The following is a 24,587-nucleotide window of genomic DNA, read 5'->3' as shown; positions in this document are numbered from 1 at the left end:
ATACAACATAAATACACATCCCCACTCACATACAAAAGACACCAGATATTACACACACGCACACACACAGACACATTTACACTAAACATCCCACTCTTTCTCATACACACACACAGTGGTCCTGAGCCCAGGACCAACCGGTCTTAAGTGGGAGACTGCCGCTTCCCCACCTCCCCACAGGGAGGGCACCCAGAATCCCGGAATGCCAACCAGACACCCCAACACGGACCAAACCACCACCCCCCACGACGGCGCGCCCAAGAGAGGCATAGACCCTCCCCAGCGCAGGGAAGGACCCAAACAGGCGACAGACGCCCACAGGCACCAGGGCCCCGGACTCCGCACCCCGACCGCCACAGGGGAACCCAGCCAACCGGACAGGGCCAGCACCCACCACCATGGGCCCCCCAGACCTACACCCCAAGACCACATAGCATACATCCAGGCCCCCCCCCCACCAACAACCAGGGCCCGCACACAGAAATCACCAAGCGGCAGCCACCGTCCCCAGTCCAAGAGCCATCAGACACCCGAATCCCCCGATCCCCCCCCAGCCACCTGCCGGACGCACCAGGAGACACGACTACAGCCGCCCACCCCCATCATGTGATGGAGCTGATCAGTGGGAACCAGAGAGATTCAAATGTAGCCAATTGTTTTTTTGAGGTTGCAGACATTCTTTCCAGACTAATGTGGTCTAAAAGTAAATTTCTATAGTGATTTATGCATAAATCATTTTTTGATTTCCACTTCATGAGGATAGTTTTCTTAGCGATGCATAAGACAGTGAGAACTATGTGCAATATATTTGTTTCCATGTTTAGTTCACTTACATCACCTAAAATGCATAGTTTGGGTGAAGCTGGGATATTGCAATTAAACCAGGTAGATAAGTCTTCACATATCATCTGCCAGAATCTCTGAACAGGCATGCAAAACCATATAGCATGTATATAATTCTCAATATGATTGCCCGAACAGTTAGTGCATATATTTGTTTCTCTAAGGCCCATTTGGAACATTCTATGCCCTGTATAATGTGTTCTATGGAGAATTTTGTATTGTATGAGTTGTAAATTTGGACTTTTCGTCATTTTGAAATTGTTTAAACATATCTGTGTCCAAAAGTTCTTATCTGGGTTCATGGAGAGATCTCGATCCCATTTTGTAATTTGGAGGGATATTGAATCATTAATTTTGGATAATAACTTATATATTTTTGATAACAATTTAGGAGTATAGAGATTCATGAACTCTTTTATCAATGCTGGGATTTCTAATGTTTGATTATTTAAATTAAATCTTGCTTGTATAATGGACTTCAATTGTAGATACTCCAGAAATTTGCTACTGCTAATTTCGTATTTTGAAATAAGATCTTCAAATGACAAAGGTCCCCTCCTGTATAACATGTTCTAAATTCTTAATTCCTTTCTCTTGCCATTGTGAAAAATTAATAACTGTTTTTTTTCTGACATATATCTGGGTTGTTCCAAATGGGTGTCCTTTTACATGGTATTAGTGAAGACTTAGCTATCTTTAAAAATTCCCACCAAGCTGTCAGAGTGGTGTTTATGTTCAGGCTTTTAAAGCAGCTATAGTGTTTAATACTGGAGCTAATGAAAGGTAAGTCAGAGATTTTCACTTTTCCACTGAGTGTTTGTTCAAGGTCCAGCCATGGGCTGCCTAAAGGGTTTGTTTTAATCCAACTTGTAACATATTGCAATCTATTGGCTAAAAAATAGAGATAGAAGTTTGGTAGTTCTAGACCACCATGGCATTTTAGCTTCTGTAAAGTCTTCAAATTTATTCTCGATGTTTTATTCTTCCATAAAAATTTTGAAATGTTTGAGTCTAATGACTTAAACCAAGCAGCAGGAGGTTTATTAGGGATTAATGAAAACAAATAATTGATTTTAGGTAGAATCAGCATTTTTACAGTAGCAACTCTCCCAATAAGAGATATAGGTAGAGAATTCCATCGTGTGAGATCGTCCTCTATTGTTTTTAGTAGAGGAATATGATTCAATCGTATCAGGTCTGATAGCTTGGGGGAAAAATGTATACCTAAATATTTAATGTTGCCCGACTGTAGTGAAGTAGTGCTCTGAAATGTACAATTCAGAGGTAGAACTGTTGATTTACTCCAGTTAATGGAATAATCTGATACAGATGAGAACTTATCTATGAGTGTGATTGTCTTTAGCAGAGAAGTTTGTGAGTCCCTAAGGAAAAGTAATACATCATCAGCATAAAGGCTTATCTTATGGTCTGTATTTTCTGTTTGAATTCCTTTAATATCTACACTTTGTCGTATTTTTGCTGCTAGTGGTTCAATAAAAAATACAAAAAGTGAGGGAGAGAGCGGGCAGCCCTGTCTGGTGCCTCTCTGCAGACTAAAGCTTTGTGAAATAAGATCATTTGTCCTAACCCGTGCATTGGGAGAGCTATATAATGTTTCAATCCAGTTTATGAAGGATGGACCAAATCCAAATTTATTTAGAACTGCTAACAGAAATTTCCAATTTACCCGGTCGAATGCTTTCTCTGCATCTAAAGAGACAACTATGGTTTCTAATTTGTTAATGGAACAGTAATCTATTACATTTATTAGTCGACGTGTGTTATCGGCTGAGTGCCGGCCTTTGATAAAACCTGTTTGGTCCGAATGTATAATGGATGGAGTGATTTTTTCTAACCTCCTTGCAAGAACTTTGCAAATTATTTTAAGGTCTACATTTATAAGCGAAATTGGGCGATAGCTGGATGGGAGTGTTGGATCTTTGCCTGGTTTAAGAAGCAAGGTAATGTTGGCAGAGTTCATGTTTGGAGATATTATGCGGTCCTTCTTGATTTGAGTGACCATTCTAAAAAAAATGGGTTCTAACACAGACCAGAATTCTTTATATAACTCTGCAGGAAAGCCATCTGGACCTGGAGCTTTATTATTTGGGAGATCCTGTATTGCTTTAAAGAATTCGGAAGATGAAAAAGGTGAATCAAGAGTCATAACCTGTTCCTCATCTAGTTTAGGTAGATTTATATTTTTCAAAAATTCTTCAATGTCAGCATCAGATGGATTCATCTGTGATGAGTATAATGCCTCATAAAAGTCTTTAAAATTGTTATTTATTTCTTGTGGGTCATGAGTAATGTTACCAACAGAGTCTTTAATTGAAGAAATAGCTGTTTTTTCTTTATTTAGTTTTAATTGGTTTGCCAGGAATTTTCCAGATTTATTTCCATGCTCGAAGTTATCCAAACGCAGCCTCTGCAACATAAATTGTGTCTTTTTATCAATGATTTCATTTAGTTCCAATCTTAATTTCCGCAGGGTGTTAATTATATGTTCTTGTGGTGAAGCAGCATAGGCAGTTTCTAAAGATTTTATTTTCTGTTCCAATTCTGACACACGAGTTTTTTCTTTAATTTTCTTATGTGCGCAGTAAGATATTATTTTACCCCGCATTACTGCCTTCCCTGCTTCCCAAAGAACACATGGCGATATTCCAGGCAGGTCATTATGTTCTAAATATATAGCCCACTCTTTTTTGAAGTAATTAATGAAATCTTGTTCGTTAAGTAATGATGTATTAAATCTCCAGTTCTTGGCTGGTGGTATAACTCTTTTCCGTGTCAAAGACATAGACACCGGTGCGTGATCGCTAATAATGATAGGGTGAATTTGAGTGTCTGTGATTTCCCTCATCATAGAGCTGCTAACTAAAAAGTAATCTAAGCGAGAGTGAGATTTATGTACGTGTGAGAAAAAACTATACTCTCTCAGAGTGGGGTGATGTGAACGCCAAGCATCGCATAGACCAAAATCCTTCATGTACTGTTTAAGAATGTCTGCAGACTGCCAGTTCCTTTGACTCACTGCTGTACTGAGCCTGTCAATCTCTTCATTAAGTACCAAGTTGAAGTCTCCTCCTATCACCAGTGTGGTGTCAGAGTGATCAGAAAGTAAAGTGAAAAAGGTATGAAAGAAGGAGGGGTCATCAACATTTGGCGCATATATACTAGCAATGCAAAAATTAATATTTTGAATAGATAAATTAAGTATTATAAATCTGCCTTCTGGGTCTGATATAGTATTTCTGATGGTGAAGTTTAACTTTTTGTTAATCAATATAGCTACACCTCTTTGTTTGGAGTTATAACAGGCTGATTATGTGTGAGGAAACTGTGGAAAGGAGAATGTTTGCGCAGATGTTTTAGATACATGTGTCTCCTGTAGAAACACAATGTCAGACTTTAAATCATTTCACCGATGGGCAATTTTTACCCTCTTTTCCCCCGAACCAACTCCACGTACATTCCATGAGACAAACCTCAGCATGCTCATATTTGAGTTACCTGGGAAAGTCACGTGTGCTCACTAACGGTGTGTGTGTGTGTGTGTGTGTGTGTGTGTGTGTGCGCGTGTGTGTGTGCTCTCGCATGTAACCTGTATGACTGTGTGCTCGTGTGGTAAACATGTTGGGTGCAAAAAACAAACAAACAAACGAAAAAAAAAAAAACAAACAAAAACAAAAACAATGAGTGCTTAACATGGTAACAGTCTGCTATACTGATTGACCCGGCATTAATAGTTATAAACAGACATCTAATGAGCTTTTAGCGGAGAAGGAGTGAAAGAGTTAGAACAGACGTGTTTGTATACAGATCACCTGGTCAGTACAGCCATGGCGTGGTTTTCTGGTCGCGGTGAAGCTGTCCAGCTTTCTCAATGGGACGTAGTGTCCTTGTGTGGTCAGGTTGCCAAATGCGCTAAAACCCCATATCATAGCAGTCAGGCAGTGCATATCTGTCGAGACGCTCGGTGTCTGCTGATTCTGATAAGATTGTCCCTCTAAAGAAGCTTTAAGACAGCCTTTTTTGGCTGCAAGATAGATAATGATAGATAATGATAAGAGAGTATGTTGGGTATGACTGGGTACATTTGGGCATATTTGCCCTCAAACACGCTGGACTAGTGGCATTAAGTTGTCTAAATTTAGCCTATATATGCAGCTCTGGAAAAAAATAAGAGACCACTTAAAATGATGAGTATCTTTGATTTTACCAAATTAAAAAAAACTCTGGAATATAATAATCAAGAGTAAGATGGATGATCACAAGCCATCAAACCAAACTGAACTGCTTGCATTTTTGCACCAGGAGTAAAGGCATAAAGTTATCCAAAAGCAGTGTGTAAGACTGGTGGAGGAGAACATGCCAAGATGAAAACTGTGAATAAAAAAAACATGGTTATTACACCACATATTGATTTCTGAACTCCTAAAACTTTATGAATATGAACTTGTTTTTCTCTTTGCATCCTTTAAGGTCTAAAAGCTCTGCGTCTTTTTTGTTATTTCAGCCATTTTTCATTTTCTGAAATAAAAACAAAAATGTTCACTTTACTCAAACATAAACCTATAAATACAAAATCAGAGAAACTGATTCAGAAACTGATTTTTTTTTCTTTTGAAACAGCTAGCTTGCTCATTGTTGGCCATTATTTTAAATCTGACAGACTGTGTATCTCTACCTGGATAAAATTAAGGCTAGGGGTGGAAAATATATTAACATTTATTGTACCATGATACATTTAAATTATTGTACTACACAACATACAACCAACACGACGATGAGACACAAAGTGGTGGCTTGACACACTGCTTACATTCAAGTACTTCTCTATTTCACAATGAAGAAATTCAGCGATGTTATCTCTTGCAAGACTGTGACAGAACTCAGTATAGAAAATTGAAAACTGATTAATATCTAAAATTGAACATGGGCTGCAAGATATAGATCACAGATCTATGTACATAGTATGTAGTCAACTTGTCTGATGAGGCAGATTAGCCCTCAAACATGTTGACTAGCCACAAACTGATGGCTTACTTGCTGGTGACATTCAAGCACTTCCTCAATTGTGTGGACCCGCTTTCTATGGGTTGATTTTTATATGTAATAGAAATTTGATTCCTTTATTAAAATGATCTCATGTATCAGTCTAGACTGGTCCTGTTTTTTTATTATTATTATCCTCATGATTATCTGCTTTCTCAATGGGAGGACGTGTCCTTGTTTAGCTTGGATCTCTGCTGACTGTCCTACAATGAAGCCTTTAGGTGGTTGAATGTTGACTGCAAGCTTCAGATCCTGACACACAGTGTGTTTGTCAGCTAGCTAGGGTCCTGAGGCACATTTGCTTCTTTAAATGCTTCTTTAAAATTACCTCAATGGAGAATCTTGACTGGTCCTGTTTTCCTCTATTATCCTTTTATCTATTATTATTACCCTATCAGTCTCCTTGTGTGGTGGTCAGGCGTCTATATTTGGTTTATATTTGAAAAGCATCATCTTCAGCTGACTGTCCTAAATACTAAAACAAAGCCTTTATATGTGGTATAATGTGGGCCCCAAGCTACAAATCACGATTATATACATTTTTAGGAGCATTTTCCCTTCAACACAATGACTATCCACAAACTGTTGGCCGTACAGACTGGTAACATTCAAGAAACGTATTACTATTAAGAAATCTCTAGAAATACTGTGACAGAACTCAATCTGACACAGTTGATTCAATTGATTTAATAACTTGTTTTTCTCGGTTATCCTCATGCTCACCTGCTTTCTCAATTGAAGGCTGTGTCATCAATTCACTAATTTTATAAAGAAATCTCTAGCAAACTGTGACAGATCTCAATCTGCTTTATTATTAGCTTAACTGTTTTCCTCAATTTCCCTAAATTATACTCTGCTCACTTGCTTTCTCAATGGAAGGCAATGTCATTGTGTGGTGGTCAGATGTCCATATTTGCAAAGCATCATCTTAAGCTGACTGTTCTAAATCCTAAAACAAAGCCTTTATATGTGGTTTAATATGGGCTTCAAGCTACAAATCACAATTATATAGATATGTTAGAAGCATTTGCCCTCAAACACAGTGACTATCCAAAAAATGGTGCCCTTACAGACTTGTGACATTTAAGAAACTTACTAATTTTATGAAGAAATATCTAGCAAGACTGTGACAGAACTCAATCAGGAAAACAATGGATTATTAACTAAAATTTGACATGCACTACTATTCCACATTTCCAAAACACAGTTGATTCAATTAAATTCAATGAACTTGATTGTTTTCCTACATTTTCCTCTATTACTTTCTCATGCTCACCTGCTTTCTTAATGATAGGCAATGCGTGTCCTGGTTTGGTGGTCAAGTGTCCACATTTGCTAGCTAAAACATCTAGCATCTTCAACAGTCCATATCTGCCCATATCTATTATGAAGCCTTAAGATGATTGAATGTGTACTCCAATCTACTTCCTTTCTCAAACATTTGCATCATCTAAAGCATAATTTTCAGCTGACTGTCCTAAAACCAAGGCTTTATATGTGGCTTAATGTGGGCTCCAAGCTACAAATCACGATTACACGAGTACATATTTTAGAAACACCTGACCTCTAACCCCTTGCAGACTGGTGACATTCACGAAAATAACCAAACTTAATCTAGAAAACAATGGATTATTTATACCCTAAAACACGCTGCCATGTCACCCACCCCTAATTATCACATCTTTTTAGCAAAAGAAAAATTCACACTATTCTTATTTCCCATTATATATCTACTAGAGACAGAATATATCTGTTTTACTTCAGTCCTGGATATATGGAGATATTTGGAGTGCATTATTATACGTGTCATGACATTCTGGAACACTGACTACTGCTACAAATCTGATCAAATGATTGTATTTTTTATATCTCAGTTAGGGGTGTGCAATATCATACCATATGCAATAATACAATAAAATTTTCATTTTGTTAACGTGGTCTTCAAGCTACAAATCACGATTTATGTACATATTTTAGAAACACTTGCCCTCCAACACGATGACTAACCACAAACTGGTGGCCTCACAGACTGGAGACATTTAAGAAATTCACTAATTTTATTAAAGGAAATATCTTGCAAGACTGTAAAAGAAATCTGGAAAACGAAGATGATTTTTAGCTAAAATCTGATGCGTATTAATATTCTAGATTTCCAGAACACAATTTTCATTAATGTTCCTTTAATTTCCTCTATTATATCCTCATGCTCATCTGCTTTCTCAATGGGAGGCAGTGTCCTTGTGTGGTGGTCAGGTGTCCACACACATTTGCATAATCTAAAGCATCATCTTCAGCATCATCTTCAGCATCATCTTCAGCATCATCTTCAGCATCATCTTCAGCTGACTGTCCTAAATACTAATACAATCCCTTTAGATGTGGTTTAATATGGGCTCCAAGCTACAAATAACGATTATGTTGCAAATAACATATTTTAGAAACACTTGCCCTCCAACACGATGACTAGCCACAAACTGGTGGCCTCACAGACTGGTGACATTCAAGAAATTCACCAATTTTCAATTATTTAAACGTCATTCCTTGAGAAATACTGTGAAATAATTCCTCAAACTAGTCAATGTAGCGTTTAAAACTCCACATTAACTGATTAACTGATGCTAACGGAACGATGCTAGCTAACAGCTATTAACTCTATTAACCGGATCAAATGACAGCAGCATCCCAAAGGCGAATTAGTTAGCTTAGCTAGCATCTGTCAACATCAACAGCCAGATTGAGATGGTTACGGCTATTTTTCACGCTTGTCACCGATTTTCATTGGTAAAAACGCCCTTTACACGCTTTAATCTGTCGTGACATTAATAAATTAAGCATTTAAATCGGGTGTTTGTGGGTGAAAACGAAGAAAACACTGCTACTGACCTCCAGCAGCTCGCCTGTTAGCCTACGTAGCTAGCCAACCAGCTAAGCAGCTAGTCAGCTAGGCTATCTAACCTTCTCCTCCACCACCGCCGCCGCTCCGCTCCGCTTCTCTCCCGCTGCCTTTCCGCCCTTTTCTCTCTAAATAAGCGTCTTTAAGGCGGTAAATCCTGCAGGCATGCTGGTGGAGACTGTGAAGAGACTGCAGGTGATCCGTTGAAGCGCAGACAACCGCTCTCTGAGGGTTAAATATGAAATAAATGGCTGAATAAACTCTCCCACTTCATCAGCCCGAGCTCCGCTCTCACTGTGAAGCGCTGCTGCTGCTGCTGCTGCTGAGGAGTTCCGCATTAATGCTGAGCCGAGCGGCTGGACTGTACCATTCATTAATGAGGGGATGGGCGATACCACTCACCTCAGTTCCAATATTCGATACCGATATTGAAGGTAATATGTTGATATTGGTGACGATACGGATTATGAGTGATAAACGTCCGTGGTAATGCTTTTCTACATAGCAAAACAAACAAAAAAAAACATTACATATAACATGTAATATTGGCAGTGCTGTGCAGATCTACTTTTTACTTAGAGTACTTTAGAGTAATGTGTAGATCAGCACAGCAGTGGCAATATTACACGTTATGGCACGAACCTCGAGTGCATTATTGTGATTATACGACAGTACAATTTTCGCTGATTATTGAAAGATTTTGAGTTAAAGAGGATGGAAAAATATGAGCTGTTTGGTTATAAACACTCCACAAGTTAAAATAGTTTCATTGCTGCTCTGTTTGCAGCTGTGGTGGAGTAATACATGGAGAGCTTTGGTTACGGTGCATTACCAGTGATAATATCACTCAGAGAATGCCTCTCGGCCGATCACATCACAGGGTCGGAACTGTGATATAATAAATGTTAAAATAAATGTTGTTGCAGAACATACCATATTTTTTATATCCTTTATCTTCCCAAAAATCGAAAGTGCGCCTTATAATCTATTGTGCCTTATGTATGAATTCTACCAGTCAGGTATTAAGGAGCAGTAAAGCCACTTCGCTAAAGTGCAGCTTTATAAGGGTGTGGTTTTAGTGAAGTTTCTCCAGCACTAAGGCTGTGTGCAGCAGCAGCATTAGCATTAGCCACTAACCACAGTGCTTGCTCTTTCACCGTTTAGAGGTAAGTATACCGGACTGTAGTCTGCTTGTTTTTCGAGTTAAAACAAGCTACGAACCACTAGCTGATGGTTGCCTAACATACTGTAGTTTATAATGTGCTTTCATTTTCCCCTTTCAGGTTTTGGCCGGGAAACTACCGTATTTTATCCCTCTTTCCCGCCGTCCTCCCGTATTAAAATATATATATATTTTTTTACTGTAAATTCCCTGTATTATTTTATAATAAAAAAATAAATAAATGAAGGCTTCATGTAAATATCTCTAACAGTGTTTTTGTTTAGGCTGGATTATAATAATTACATATGTAGTATGAAAATGTAATGTCCACTGCATTTCATTGTTTACAAAGGTAGGCCTATCAGATTCTGATCATCTAATTGGAGTTCACAAAGTGGTTCACAAAGTAGTAATGTTAGATTTCTTGTGAGCCTGTTTTAAAATATCAGGGCTACTGAAATGATATATGAATGAATTCTACCAGTCAGGTATTAAGGAGCAGTAAAGTCATTTTGCTGAAGTACAGCATTATAAGGGTGAGTTTTCAATAAAGTTTCTCCAGCACTAAGGCTGGGTGCAGCAGCATTAGCATTAAAGGAGAACTCTGGTGTAAGATTGACTTTGGGTGTAGTAAAACATGATAAAAAGTAATAACCTTTGTTGAACAGCCCGCCTCCACTCTCCTGCAGCTTTTCGAGAACCAGTCATTTTGTGCTTTTTGCCCAGCACGCTTTACAACAGCGGTCACTTCGGGGCATATTTTTCCCATGATAAAATGCTTTTTAAAACATAACTCAGGCTCAAAGTAGCTCCACACCTTACTGGTAGAATCTGGAGAGCCCTGACATTTAAAACAAAGCATTAATAAATGCTTTACTCAAATAAACAGTTTTCAGGAGAGAAGTCTGTGTGGATTAACATCCAGTGCATGTTTGACTTTAAACTCTTTTTTTTTTATTGCATTGTTATTTACTTAGGCACTTCCCAGCACCTTTAGCTCAGCCTAACATGATTGGGCAAAGTCTCAGTTTCAGCAGAGAAGAGAAGAGTTAGAGGTCTGACAGGTGAAAAACTGAAGTAATAAAGTAATTGCTAAGATTATAAAATAGTTTTCCAAATATTGTGACAGAAAGATGGGACATATTTGTATGGACTTGATCTAATGGATCTGACAACCATCCACCTGGAGAACTGCATCAAAACGCCTTATAACAACAACTGATATATGATTATAATCCCTCATTTGGATTTATTATGCTAATAACAACTTCCCACCACTCTAACGACCTGAATATTCATTTATTCATCCCACTTTTTCTCTGTATCTTCTTGGTCAGTTGAGTTGCATTGAGCCTGGTGCCATCTTGGAATAATTGGGTGCAAGGAAGGAATAGCCCCTGGACCTTAATACTGAATTGTACATCTGTTAAAATACCTGAAATAACAATTTAACATTTTCCTTGATTAAAGCTGAAAGAAAAAGCCGACACGGTCTTGACTTTCAAGTTTATTTACAAGGTAAACTCAATCTATGAAAAACTGCAGAAGAATAAAAAGACAGACAGTGAGCAGTTCCATGTTTCAGGTCAATATATCTCTGTATAAAGAATAGTTGAGGTGTTTAGTCATCTACATTTCTCAGCTTTTCAGTTCAACAAACAAATATATATATATATATTTATAACAATAAAATTTGTCAGAATTTTAATTTACACATATAAAGCAGTTTATCCAAGGACTTAAGGCGTTAAAACAGAAGATCACGTTCCTATAATCACCCATATTTAGATGCCACACCACAGGAGGTCAGGTTAATTGAAGAGTAAAGGTCTGCCCAGCTGGACATAGAAAATAAATTATTATTACAATCATCAGCCCTGTACTGAACGCTCGCTCGGTCGGGTCATTACCATTCTGTTAAATGCAAACATTAATAAAAGCGCAGGCTGATGTAACACTGCTGTGAAATTGAGTTACAACTGAAAGTGTTTCCTATATTTGGGGCTTTAAAAACAAAATATATTTATTTAATTCATGGACTGACGTACAGCTCAAAGGATAACACACAGGTTCACTAATACAATATACTAATATACTGTACACCAATCAAGCATACATGTATTGCAACCTCCTTGTTTCAACACCTATTATCTATCATTGTATGAATAAAGGAGGTGGTCATAATGTTATGCTTGATCTGTGCGTATATATATATATTTTGATATATATTAGTATGCTTTCTTTCCTAATTTCTCAAACATTGTTCTTTATCCCCATTTTTAGATAAAAGGCTTTAGTTTCAATGCAAATCAATTAATCAGTCTCCCAAACAGCATTTTAACAATTAAACTAAACTGTAAATTGTTAAAGAAACAGACATTGCTGACATCAACAAAATATTTCAAAATAAGAGTCCCAAAAGTCAGCACTACAGAGAATGCAGAAAGAAAAAAAAAAATGCGTCAAGTTCTCAGGTCAAGTTTTAGCACATAAGGTTCATATTATGGATGTACTGAAGTGAAAATTAAAAAGAAAAATATGATTTTTTTTTTTTCAAAAACAGAAAACCAAATGTGATTTTTTTAATGTATCAATTATTTCAAGGATTAATAAATTAAATCGCCTAAATGCATTGTTGTCTTTTTACTTTTTTTAAATATTTTTTAAACACTGGACATGGTTAATATCCTAGCAGACATACAAGCAAAGCACGAAATTACCTAATAATAATTACTTAACTCTTTATTCTAAATTAATTATTCAGTAATTTGATTTATTTGGAAGAATGAAGTCTAGGATATTGGTACTTATTGGGCGAATATAACCTTATTGCCAGACACCACAGAATGAGTCTACCTCAATGCATCAGAGCTGTTCTGGTGGCACAAGGGTTTAGTTTTAAATCTTATGCCTGGATTACGCTGCTTGGCATCAGCAGCCAGAGTCAGAGAGAGCGCATACAGTTGGCCGTGCTCTCTTCTGGGTGGGTAGATATCTCCTAGAGCGATTTTCCACCAAAAGAGCTTTGGTATCTGAACCAGCTTATAAGAACCATGGTGCTTTTTAGTTAATCGAACCCACGCTTCCACCAGTTTTAGTGAAAAACAACAAAATGCCACATCATACATCATCATCAAAGGGCGTGGCACAGCGGTGGTGAACAGAAGCGGTCACAGTTCGCGCTGAAGAACCTAGTATTCTTTAGATCCCACTGAAAGCAACCGTTCCTGGTTCTGAAACCTACTTTTGTTGGTGGAAACACAGCAACAGGTTCAAAATTAAGTGGAGAAAAATGCTAATAGAGTGATGAAGCTCTTTTTTCCTCCGATTGTGCATTTAGGTTTCGGTTAGCCTGTAGTTTTGACGCATTATTGATTGGTGACAATTTGCAAAGAGGCGGAGTCTGCATTCACATCAGAGTATCAGAGGAGGCATGTGCCGGTCTTCACTCTCCTTGAGTTAGGAGTTGATGTTAATGGGAATTGGGTAGTTGGACTTCCAAATTGGGTAGAAAATGGGATAAAATTAGATATAATTTAATTAATAATCAATGTATTTTTTTTAACTCTGTATGTTCACTATGTATTATTCCTAAATTTGGGTTTTTAAATAGAAAATATAAAAAATCCTGTGTTGAAACAATGAACAATACGAATTCTGAATAATGAATAATATTAACAACAGTGATAATAACAGTACTATTACAAAAAAAAATAATAAAGTAACATCTTAGAGATTTGCATTGATTTGTGTCTAGCCTATAACTCCAAGCCCAGCATCCTGCACTCTATATAAAGTGCTCGGTGTTACTCATTGTAACTCCTATAAGAGCTACTGTACCACTGACTCCTGTACTGTAGCTATTCTGAGGTTATCTGTATGTTTTTTTTTGTTTTGTTTTTTACACACTGTTGGTTGTTTGGTGCTCTGAGGAAAGGACAAAGCTGATTCGTCCACCTAACCCGAGGCAGAGTAGGCCTTTTTCTAACAGGATGCAATGCAAAATACGTAATATCGTAATAATAAGGTAACAATAAATATAGTTCATTAAAGATCTAATTCAAATTATTAAAGAATCACCACCACAAACATATCACTGATCTGCAGTAGTCAAAACAACAAAAGCCTTATTGGGACTGGATTAGTTTTACCTGAGGGAAAGGTGGAGTAATGCAATTTATCAGTGTTTTATTTTTATGTATGGAGCTTAAAAGCTGTTATAGGATTTTAAAGCGGTGTTTTTTACCTGGTTTAAGTAGTTAAAATGGTTTGTTTGATTTTACCAAATTGAAAACCTCTGGAATATAATCAAGAGGAAGATGGATGATAACAAGCCATCAAACCACCAAACTGAACTGCTTGAATTTTTGCACCAGGAGTAAAGCAGCATAAAGTTATCTAAAAGCAGTGTGTAAGACTAGTGGAGGAGTACATGCCAAGATGCATGAAAACTGTGATAAAAAAAAAAAAAACCTGAAGGTCTATTCATGCATTTTAATTTTAACAATGCTGTTTTTGTGTGTTTTAAACTTGTGAGGTGGTAAAATGTGCTTTTGAATTTAAACTTTAAATCTGAAAATTATTATTATTGATATGTCTATTTTAAACATCAAATTTCACCACATGCTCAAAACACACACACGAAAAACATTAAATATTTCTATTTTATTAAAATCCATCTAAAAAAAAAAAAAAAAAAAAAAAAAGAAATATTGCCATAAATGTATCCCATTATACGAATGACCAGAATGTCTAATTTTACTCTTATTTATTAATTATTTGTTCAATGAAATTAATTATTTCACTTAATGGATTGGATTTCCATGGCCAAGCATCTTCATCCAAGTCTTACATCACCCAACGCATTCACTTCTACTGAAAAATTCTTTCTCTCTAATACCATGCAAATCGTTCATACATATTTTTACAGATGTTCTGTAGTAAAAACACCAGTTAAAATGTATTACTCCACCTCCCCATGTAAACCCAATACCATCCGATTACAGCTAAAGTGGTCAAAACAAATAAAAACTACCCTGCAATGTTGCCGACTGATTGGTAGCGGAAAACGGTGGATAAAGAAGGGTATGCACATAAAAAGCAGAAAGCACACAGAAAGCTAACATAGCATTAGAGTCAACATAGTTCTGAAAGGTCTGAATAAAGAAATCACACTGAAAACTGAAATTTAACCCCCTTTTTTTTCCGGAAGACCCATATTTATATATTAAACCACTGTTTTTGCAACAAATATCAGGACACTGAGGTCAAACAGTAATAGAATGAACTGTTAATATCATATAAAACTCTACCTGAAGTAAAACAATGAACTTGTGGTATGATGAAGTGTAAATTGCAGTAAACTGAATTAACGGCTGCTGTAAAACAAATAATTAAACCTAGCCTAGGCCTATTTATAACAGTTCTAGGACTTCTTCACAATGATTTTTTTTTTGCCAGCCAGCAGGTTTGCAGGTTTGTAAATTGAGCAGCATACTGGTTTAGGCTGACAGGTCCAGTGACTCCTGCCATCAATCCCTGTAAAGAAGCTCACTGGATTCTTTTTCCTCTCTTTTTCTCTCTCATATATGAACCGAGATTGCATTTTATCACCACCACCACCTTCACTCTGTACTTACTGAGCATCAGATTGTATGAAGCATTTATCACAACATATCTAGTATATCCATCACCAAGCATCAGAGAGTCCACAGTACAATATCTGTATATAAACATACTGTATGTGCATGATCATGTTTTGTGTAAATGAATAATGTATGAAAAATGTATGTATGTATAAAACCGACCAGGCAGTTCAGAATTCAGAAATGTTAGCCACATTTTCACAGTCAAAACCTGGACGCAAGTAGATCGAAGCAGAAAGATAGTAGACTGGCCCGTTCACATCTTAGAACACCTATATTTAACACAGTTCTCACAAAACCATCTGAATCTGCTGGAATGGAATATCTTTGAAAAAAAGTCACTTTATTCCAGTAATTCAGTTCAAAATGTGAAACTCGAACAGCATTTATTTCTTTTATTCTTGATGATTATGGCTTACAGCTAATGAAAATTCAAGTCCTGCTGGAAAATGAAATCTGCATCTCCATAAAAGTTGTCAGTAGCAGAGGGAAGCATGAAGTGCTGCAAGATTTTGTGGGAAAACAAAACTGCACTGACTTTAGACTTGATAATAAAACACAGTGGATCAACACCAGCAGATGATTGACATGACTCTCTAAATCATCACTGATCATCAGTAAATTTTACATTTCATTTAAAGGAAATCAAGGGATCAGAGTCTGGAGGAAGAGTGGAGAGACACACAGTCCAAACTGCTCGAGGTCTAGTGTGAAGTTTCCACCAATCAGTGATGGTTTGGAGAGACATGTCTGTCATCTGCTGCTGTTGATCCACTGTGTTTTATTATCAAGTCTAAAGTCAGTGCAGTTTTGTTTTCACACAAAATCTTACAGCACTTCATGCTGAATCTCTGCTACTGACAACTTTTATGGAGATGCAGATTTCATTTTCCAGCAGGACTTGGCACACTGCCCACACTGCCAAAAGTACCAATAGGTCTTTTATAATATTCTAATTTTCTGAGACACTGATTTTTGGGTTTTCAAAGGCTGTAAGCATAATCATCAACAATAAAAGAAATAAACTCTTAAAATAGATCACTCTCTGTGTAATACTGTGTAATTTTTTTGAGATGCACTAGTATAGTGTAGTAGTGCACAAAATAGCTTTCAATTGTGCCTCTTTTTTCAACTTTTTAACATTTCATGTCCTTTAGTCAAGAATTGTTGAAGCTACATTCACAGAGCAGGTTAAGAGTGTAGGTTTAACTAGCTGTTCTTTTTTTTGTGAAGCATTTAATTAGCAGTTCTTAAGAATCTGCTTACACATTTTGCCTGTTTCAAAATACTGTGCATCACGCAAATATATTACTATTTTTACCATAATAATAATCGCCCAGTACTGGTTAACCCTCTGTAGCATGATTTTTTTTAATATATTTATAAAGTTAAAAAAAATAATAAAAAAAATAAGCTCACTTTTTAGCAACGTGTGGGACCCTTATACATATATCATCGAAAAACAAAGAACCATTTCTTTACCATGTTTGCCTTGTGAGGCAGTGCATAATGTTGCCCTGAGGCAACATATTAAAAATTAAGCCGTTTAAGGAGGTAAATGAAAACATATAACAGCCAGAATGGGCTTTAAAACAGAATTTTTAAATATATTTCTTTACATAAAAAAATAAAAAAATAAGGTAGACAGTGTAATAATAAAAAAAAAATGGTTTGTTGCCTGAAGGCAACACCATGCCACAAAGGGATAACCAGCCAAATTTTCTTCACTATTAAAGAGTTCAGTATATACTCTATACCTTATAGTACTATACAGTAGTATTAGTGTGTGTGTGGTATATAATTGGGACGCAGACCAAGACCAAGTATTGAATTGCAATTAATTTTTAGTGAATTAACCATTATGTGTTTTCCTAGAGATTAATTTAGCTTGATATTTGTTCCTGAGTTCTGACTGTGAAAATGTGGCTACAGGGAAGAGAAAAAAAAAAAGCCACAATAATCATCATTATAAGACTGGGGACCATTACCAAGACCTGCTTAGACCTGAGGATTGGGTTTTGGGAAATAGGGGAGGAAAAAAAAGGAAAAAAGAAGGATAATCTTACAATAACCTTAAAACAAGTCATTTGTAGTCATTCTTTCATTCATTCATTCATTAATTCATTCATTCCAGTGAGCAATTTTCTGGGTCCGAAACGTCTAAATCCTAGTTTTCCAACGCTGAAGAAACCAGAACTGCCAACGCAAAATTTACCCAAGCCCAAATCCCAAAGCCCGATCTGGCCACACTGTCTATATCAGATCACTGACCGCTGTATCCTGCACAGGAGAGAACTACAGTACGTAAATAGGAAGATAAGCCCGAGTCCACAACACAGAAAGACGTCCTGGGCCTGAAGGACAGTGTGAGGCTCTTCTCCCCTATATTACCCCGATCCTGCTCCGCTCCGCACTCAGTCCCGCGGGCCGGCTGGGGGTTCATTCGTGGACGTCCCAGATTTCGGAGAGCAGAGGCGGGAGTTTTTTGTCCTGCAGCCGCAGAGCGAAGACCTGCTCAGAGTGCACGCTGCTGAGGGTGCGCAGACTCACCAGCTTCATCAGCATGCGCGGGAACATCAGGTGATCCTGTGAAGAAGACAGGACAAGACAGGGAATTTTCACACATCATCTTATATATAAAATATATGAAACAGAAATTAACACTGAAACCTTTACTCATTGCTGTTGTCTATTTCCTCTTCTACTCCCTGCCATTTTTCTTTTACTGATACATTCAATGCACTCTTTTCTGACTTCTTCATAGTTTAGAGATGTTCAAATTATATATTTAATATTCAATCCCAGATCTACAGGATGGGAGAATGCACAAGCAAAGGGAAGCACGAGTGGAAGTGTGCGAAAGATAGTGAGAGCAAGAGAGTAACAGAGCCAAAGGGAGGGAAAAAAATGAGCACAGTAAGCGCAAGAGAGCAAGAGAGCAAAATAAGAGAGAAAGAGAGAGAGAGAGAGAGAGAGAGAGAGAGAGAGCAAAAAAAGAGCAAAAGCATGAGAATGAGGGGAAAAAGCGAGAGCAAGAGAGAGAACAACAATGAGAGTGAAGGAGAGAAAGAGCAAGAGAGTAAGAGCAAGTGAGAGAGCAAAAAAAGAAAACGAGAGCAAGAGCATGAGAGAGCAAAAAGGAGCGAGAGCAAGAGAGAGAGCAAAACGTGCGAGCACGAGAGTGAAAGCATGAGAATGAGAGAGAAAGTGCAAAAGCAAGAGAGAGACCAATAGTGATAAGAGCAAGGGCAAAAAGAGCAAGAGCATGAAAATAGGAGAGCAATAGAGAGAAAAGGAGAGAAAAGTCAAGAGAGCGAGCGCATGAGTGAGAGAGAGAGAGAGAGAGAGAGAGTGCAAGCGAGCATGAGAGAGAAATAGTGACAGCAAAAGAGAGAAAAAAGTCGAGAGTGAGTGCAAGGGAGAGTAAGAGAGCGAGCGAGCAAAAATGAGCAAGAGCATGAGAAAGAGAGCGAGAGCAAAAGAGATTAAGAGCAAGAGAGGGCAAGAAAAGAGCGAGAGCATCAGAATGAGAAAAGGGGCAAGAGAGAGAGAAAGAGCGCAATAGTGAAAGCAAAATAGAGAAAGAGCCAGAGAGCTAGAGTATGAGAGAGAGAGAAAGAGAGAGAGAGAGAGAGAGAGAGAGAGAGAGAGAGAGAGAGAGAGAGAGAGAGAGAGAGAGAGAGAGAGAGAGAGAGCGCAAGCGAGCATGAGAGAGAAATAGTGAGAGCAAAAGAGAGAAAAAAGTCAAGAGAGTGAGTGCCAGGGAAGGGAAGAGACTGAAAGAGCAAAAATGAGCAAGAGCATGAGAATTAGAGAGCGAGAGCAAAAGAGATTAAGAGCAAGAGAGGGCAAGAAAAGAGCGAGAGCATCAGAATGAGAAAAGGGGCAAAAGAGAGAAAGAGCGCAATAGTGAAAGCAAAATAGAGAAAGAGCCAGAGAGCTAGAGTATGAGAGAGAAAGCAAAAAAGAGTGAGCACCAGAGAGCAACAGCAAGAGAACGAGAGTAAGAGAGAGGGAAAAAAAGATATCACTGACAGTTGGCTGTGGAATATTTAGTAGTAATAGTGAAATTTCACGACTGGACTGCACAGGTGCTGCACCTTATCACGGTAACGCAGTGCTGGAGTTCTCTGAACTCCTGAGAGCCTGAGACCCATTCTTTCCTTGCAATGATTGTATAAAAGCAGCTGCTGGGCATGCTGGGACTGCTTCTACAGTGTTATATTGATATTTTTATAGTGTAAACTATCGTCACAGACACATACAGTCATTCACTCAGCTCTTTCCTCTGATGTTCACTTACATTGGGTCTCTTTATCCTGATGTACGAATGCAGGGCGTCCACGTACGGCTGCTGGAGCTTCTCCACTAAATCATGATCCTGCACATTGGGCCGGTCTGGAGACACACAAGCAAACACATACATATACATATATATATATATATATATATATATATATACATATATATATATATATATATATATATATATATATATAAACGACTGCAGTCATGGATAGAGGGAGGGGTGGACAGATATCAGAGATGATTGACAGCAGCAGTGAACTGTATTTCACTAGGAGAGTACAGCAGTGGCTGGGAGGAAGGACAGCCAGGCTTTCAGCAGATCTCCTGCAGTACATCACCAGCACAGCAAACCTCAGGCTAGCACTAAAAACAGCTTCTGGATTATTTAAAGCCTCTGCGCTCCATAAAACAGCACTGTGTACTGTGATGCTGAACCTGAATAAAGATGCAGCACATAAAGCAATGCTGCATTACAGTAATTAAGAAAATGCTCATCACTTTGCAGCCAGTATACTATTACAATTTATTAATAACCCTAATTTGCACGAGAGACTGAAGAGTTTTTAAGCCACTTTTGTCATGTTGGTTAGGAATAATCATTTGTATTTTATTTAAAATATATTTTAGTCAAAAAAAAAAAAAAAAAAGAATAATTTAAAGTTTGAAATGTTTTTTTTTTTCACTTTTTAAACATTAAAGGTCACCTTCCGCTAAAATGCAATACATTTTTGGTAAGTGGCGACAAATATGAGATACCCCTCGCTGCAGAACCACAAGTCCAGGGGGCGGGGCTGGATCTGATCCAAGGGGTGGAGCCTGACCTCCTGACCACCCATATCTTCTTTTCATTGGTTTTAAGTCATCGCATTTCAATTCGTCGTTAAACTTAACACGTGTCGCTTACGTTTCCCGACCAGGACTTATTTTATCTTATCAAATAAATCCTGGAACCCAACCTTAAGACTTTTACCGTTTATAGATCAAAATGTTATTTGCTACGTAGCACATTTAAATCACACAATACAGATTTAAAAGAAGGAACATGTCTGTGATTACAAACATAATAAAATGCTGTACATTTCCTATATAAATATTAACTATTTCATTTTTTATCTTTAATAAAAAGGGCCTAAAGACAAAATAAAAAATAAATAATTAAAATAAAGGATGCCAATGAGTGTCTTATCTACCAGCTACCATGTTCATTTATTATTACAGATATTAATACACAATCAAAACGGCGAACAGAACAGAAGCAATCAGATTTTCAATTAAGTAAAATCACCCAACGAAACTAATTCACGTTCGTGATTGTTTACTTGACTCCGAAAGGCGAGTGAGTAAAACCGGATGGGGAAGAGTCCGATCTGCTTCAGACCAATGAAAACACGACGTAGGAAGAGTTGGATCAGATCCAGCCCCACCCCCTGGATTTGTGGTTCTGCAGCGAGGGGTACTTGACAAATATGGATAGTTTTATTGAAACATGGAGCCTCTAACAAGGTTCATACACCTTTTAAAGGTAAATATCGAGCACTTTTCAAACACGTTCAAGGCCCATTTCAAGTGTTTCCAGCACCTTTTAGCTGTGGTAAATTAATGATAACGGTGATCTCAAAACATGCGATTCAGCGATAATCAATATATCACAAAAATATGCTCCAAACTTTACAGCAACTATGCTACTGGACTTAGCATCTATACATTAGCATTTAGCATTCATACATACATACATATACTCAAAATTGTTGACTTTCTTTTTGTCACACTGCAAGAGAATTGTGTTCGGTAATAGCAGAAGGAGAAGAAATTAAAGCCTTTATTTTACACGCTGCATTTTTTTTCTTTAAGTGAACTTATTTAGTCAGATAGTTATTTATTGTGAAGTTAATGTAGTTAGAATTTAAAGCATTTTTAAGCACTTTCTCCAAAATTCAAGTATTTTCCAGGATACATACGGTTTATGTACACTGGCACTTTTCTTTAACGCATTCTGCCGTGCCAGTTCACTCGTCTCCCTGCGTGTGGGCATGTCTGTGACTTTAAATGAAGCTACAGGAAATCATAAGTTTAAGATTAAATTTTTTTAGTAAATCTCACTGTAATCTTTATTTCTTTAAATCCAAATTCTGCCATTTTCAGCTTCTCTTCTGTGGTTGAAAGACACCCATTCTTTGTGTCTGAGGATCGTATGTACGTGGAGTCGGAGCCTGCTGTTCCCTGATTGGCTGGATTCATTTGAATAAATTGAGCTCTGCTGAATTTATTTATTTATTTTATTTTTTTGGCTGTAGGGCGGGGCTGAATTTAAAACAACGTAACCCAGCATGAACCGCAGCACGCAGAGGCTCTCTTTATTTAAATGAATAGGAAGTAGGGCTGGGGCGACGCGTCGACATAATCGACGTCATCGATTACAAAAATACATCGATTTGCATAACGTGCGTCGGCGCGTCGTAAACATGGCGGCGCCTGTGGAGAGCATTAGAGGTTAGATCGGGCCCAAAAATTCCAACTGGCTGTTTTCGGGCTGTTTTAATGAGCGAAATATGATCAGAATTATGTTAATTAACACGGTAACATAGAAGCATAGAACTATTATTTAATTAAAATGATTTTTAAGAACAGCTAAACACAGTTCTGCAGGTCAAACGCGGAGGAGTTCACGTGCGAGAGAGAGAGAGAGAGAGAGAGAGAGAGAGACAGAGAGACAGAGAGAGAAAGAGAGATTTGCGTGTTCTGGTGAGAACTACTCACAGGTGAAGGTTCTCTTTGATCTCCTCGTGCTCCTATTCTAGTCCCATACATAATTCTGCAGCTCCCTCAGTGTTTTCTGCCGTATTTTGCGGCTAGCGCGAGCGCTTACAACTGACACCGCGGACCGCGAGGTGCCGCCGCGTTTGTGCCGAATCCGACTCTCTGCTAAATCTGACTCCCGCTTCGCGGACAGAATCGGCCCAACACCCCCGCTGTAGAACTGCGGTAGTGAAAACAGCGCTTATAAATAAATTAGTTTAGTTTCACTTTCAGTTTTCGTTATTTTTTTTTTAAATAAAAATATAATTAAAAAACAGACGCCTACATCTCGGACTATTTTCTGGAGCCCGGGTCGGATTTACGGGCGGGCCTCGGGTCATGTCGGGTTCGGGCAGAGAATCTAAGCTCTAGAGAGCTTGGACTCCGGAGAGCAATCTCCAGCTACAAAAAAACGCCAGCGGGCATCTAAAGTTTGGGAGCATTTCACGCAAAAGGGCAACAATGTGGTCCTCTGCCATACGTGCAAAAGGAGCACTTGAAGCGCAAACATCCAGGAGCACTATGTCAACAGGGTCACACAGTAAGTTACCGTTTACATCAGGGTCTCCGCGGGTGTCCTTAAAAAGACTTAAGACTGTCTACCAAAGGTTTTAAACCTGCCACAGGCAGAAATTATACATTTTTGGTTTATATTTATATATATAGTTTCCAGAAACAGTAGCATTATTCATAAGTTCAGGTGTTTAGCTAAGCTAGCTGCCTTAAGTTATTTTAGCTAGCGCCGTCGGCGCTGCGGTGTCACACCGCATTCTGTCACCGTCGGAATTTTGTGACCAGTGCTCACGGTTATGAGCGTTCATTGGCAAAACGGAAGCTTTCTATACCTACACCTTACCCTCAGCCCTAAACTGAACCGTTTTGGCCAGTCGGGGTAAACATTAGAAACGAACACGTTTCGAATCGGCCAGTGCTCACGGTCTGCTGAGAACTACTTGCCAGTGGTCACAAAATCTAGCGGTCACAGAAAACAACACACGGTTGTGGTGTATGGGAGCTTATCCATTTTTAGCGTTATAGATCTAAACAACGTGCTGTACATGTAAGTGATTATAAGTGTGGGGTTTGGTTTAGTAGGCTTGTGTTGTTGTTGTTGTTGTTATTATATATAAATATAGTAATTTATCGTTTGCTTTAAAACGTAAAATAATAATTATTTAAATATGTTTCTCAATGAATAGATTAGTCGACTAATCGAAAAAAATAATCGTTAGAATAATCGTTTAAAAAATAATCGTTAGGGACAGCCCTAATAGGAAGGCGTCGAGGCTTAAGTGCCAGTGGACATGCATACAGACTCCAATTTGACTAACGACTAAGTTACTGCTTCATTATTCCACATGGTGGCACTATTTTCAAATGAATAAGGTAAACCTGTGGTGAAGAATATTGGTTGTTAAATTGAAAATCAACTGAAACCAATAAATACATAATATAAAAATTTAGGAGTATTTTATCCTGCTCAGGTGGAACAGATGCCGTAAAGTATTATAAAGAATTATTTTGTGATATATCGAGTATTGTATAATTATTACAATATGATTATATTGTACTGAGAGGTCGCCTTTTTTTTCTTCTTTGAACCCCATGAACCAATTTCCATACCTGTCAAGTTTTAGATTTAAAAATAAGGGATATTTTCCTCTGTCCGCTTAAAGCCGTCCCACCAGCCCAATGAACGTTCAGTATCCCTTACATTTTAAGACAGGTTTAAAAAAAATCTAAAATAACCACAAGTGAACCACTTACACACTACAATTAGATTATCAGAATCTGAAATGTTGTGGACATTCCTACATATGTCATTCTTTTAATACAGCCAAATTAAAAACCCTTTTCTATATATTTTTTAAAAAATTAA

General features: G+C 37.8%; 2 protein-coding genes across 51 annotated transcripts in view; both read right to left on the bottom strand.

The window, feature by feature from the left end:
- madd (MAP-kinase activating death domain) overlaps positions 1 to 9,119 on the bottom strand; it is a 130,248-nt gene extending 121,129 nt beyond the window's left edge. For 44 of the 49 annotated variants that reach the window (XM_049470898.1, XM_049470904.1, XM_049470899.1 and 41 more), the window contains exon 1: positions 8,788 to 9,118. The gene's annotated coding sequence lies outside the window, so the exon portion shown is untranslated. Of the gene's footprint in view, positions 1 to 8,787 lie in introns of all 49 variants that reach the window. The other 5 variants (XM_049470915.1, XM_049470918.1, XM_049470919.1 and 2 more) reach the window with 1 other exon arrangement.
- A 2,334-nt stretch (positions 9,120 to 11,453) lies between these two features.
- Positions 11,454 to 24,587, bottom strand: part of nr1h3 (nuclear receptor subfamily 1, group H, member 3) — a 42,789-nt gene continuing 29,655 nt past the window's right edge. For both annotated transcript variants that reach the window (XM_022665249.2, XM_049470986.1), the window contains 2 exons: positions 19,908 to 20,002; positions 11,454 to 18,190 (listed from right to left, as the gene is read on the bottom strand). In XM_022665249.2, the coding sequence (XP_022520970.2) occupies positions 18,044 to 18,190; positions 19,908 to 20,002 (242 nt within the window). In that variant the 3' untranslated portion in view covers positions 11,454 to 18,043. The remainder of the gene's footprint in view (positions 18,191 to 19,907; positions 20,003 to 24,587) is intronic.

The sequence above is a fragment of the Astyanax mexicanus genome, chromosome 23 (assembly GCF_023375975.1).
Source record: "Astyanax mexicanus isolate ESR-SI-001 chromosome 23, AstMex3_surface, whole genome shotgun sequence".
In the NCBI taxonomy this organism is placed as follows: Eukaryota; Metazoa; Chordata; class Actinopteri; order Characiformes; family Acestrorhamphidae; genus Astyanax; species Astyanax mexicanus.
Note: the sequence above shows the minus strand (reverse complement) of the source record. Positions and strands in the feature narration are given on the sequence as shown.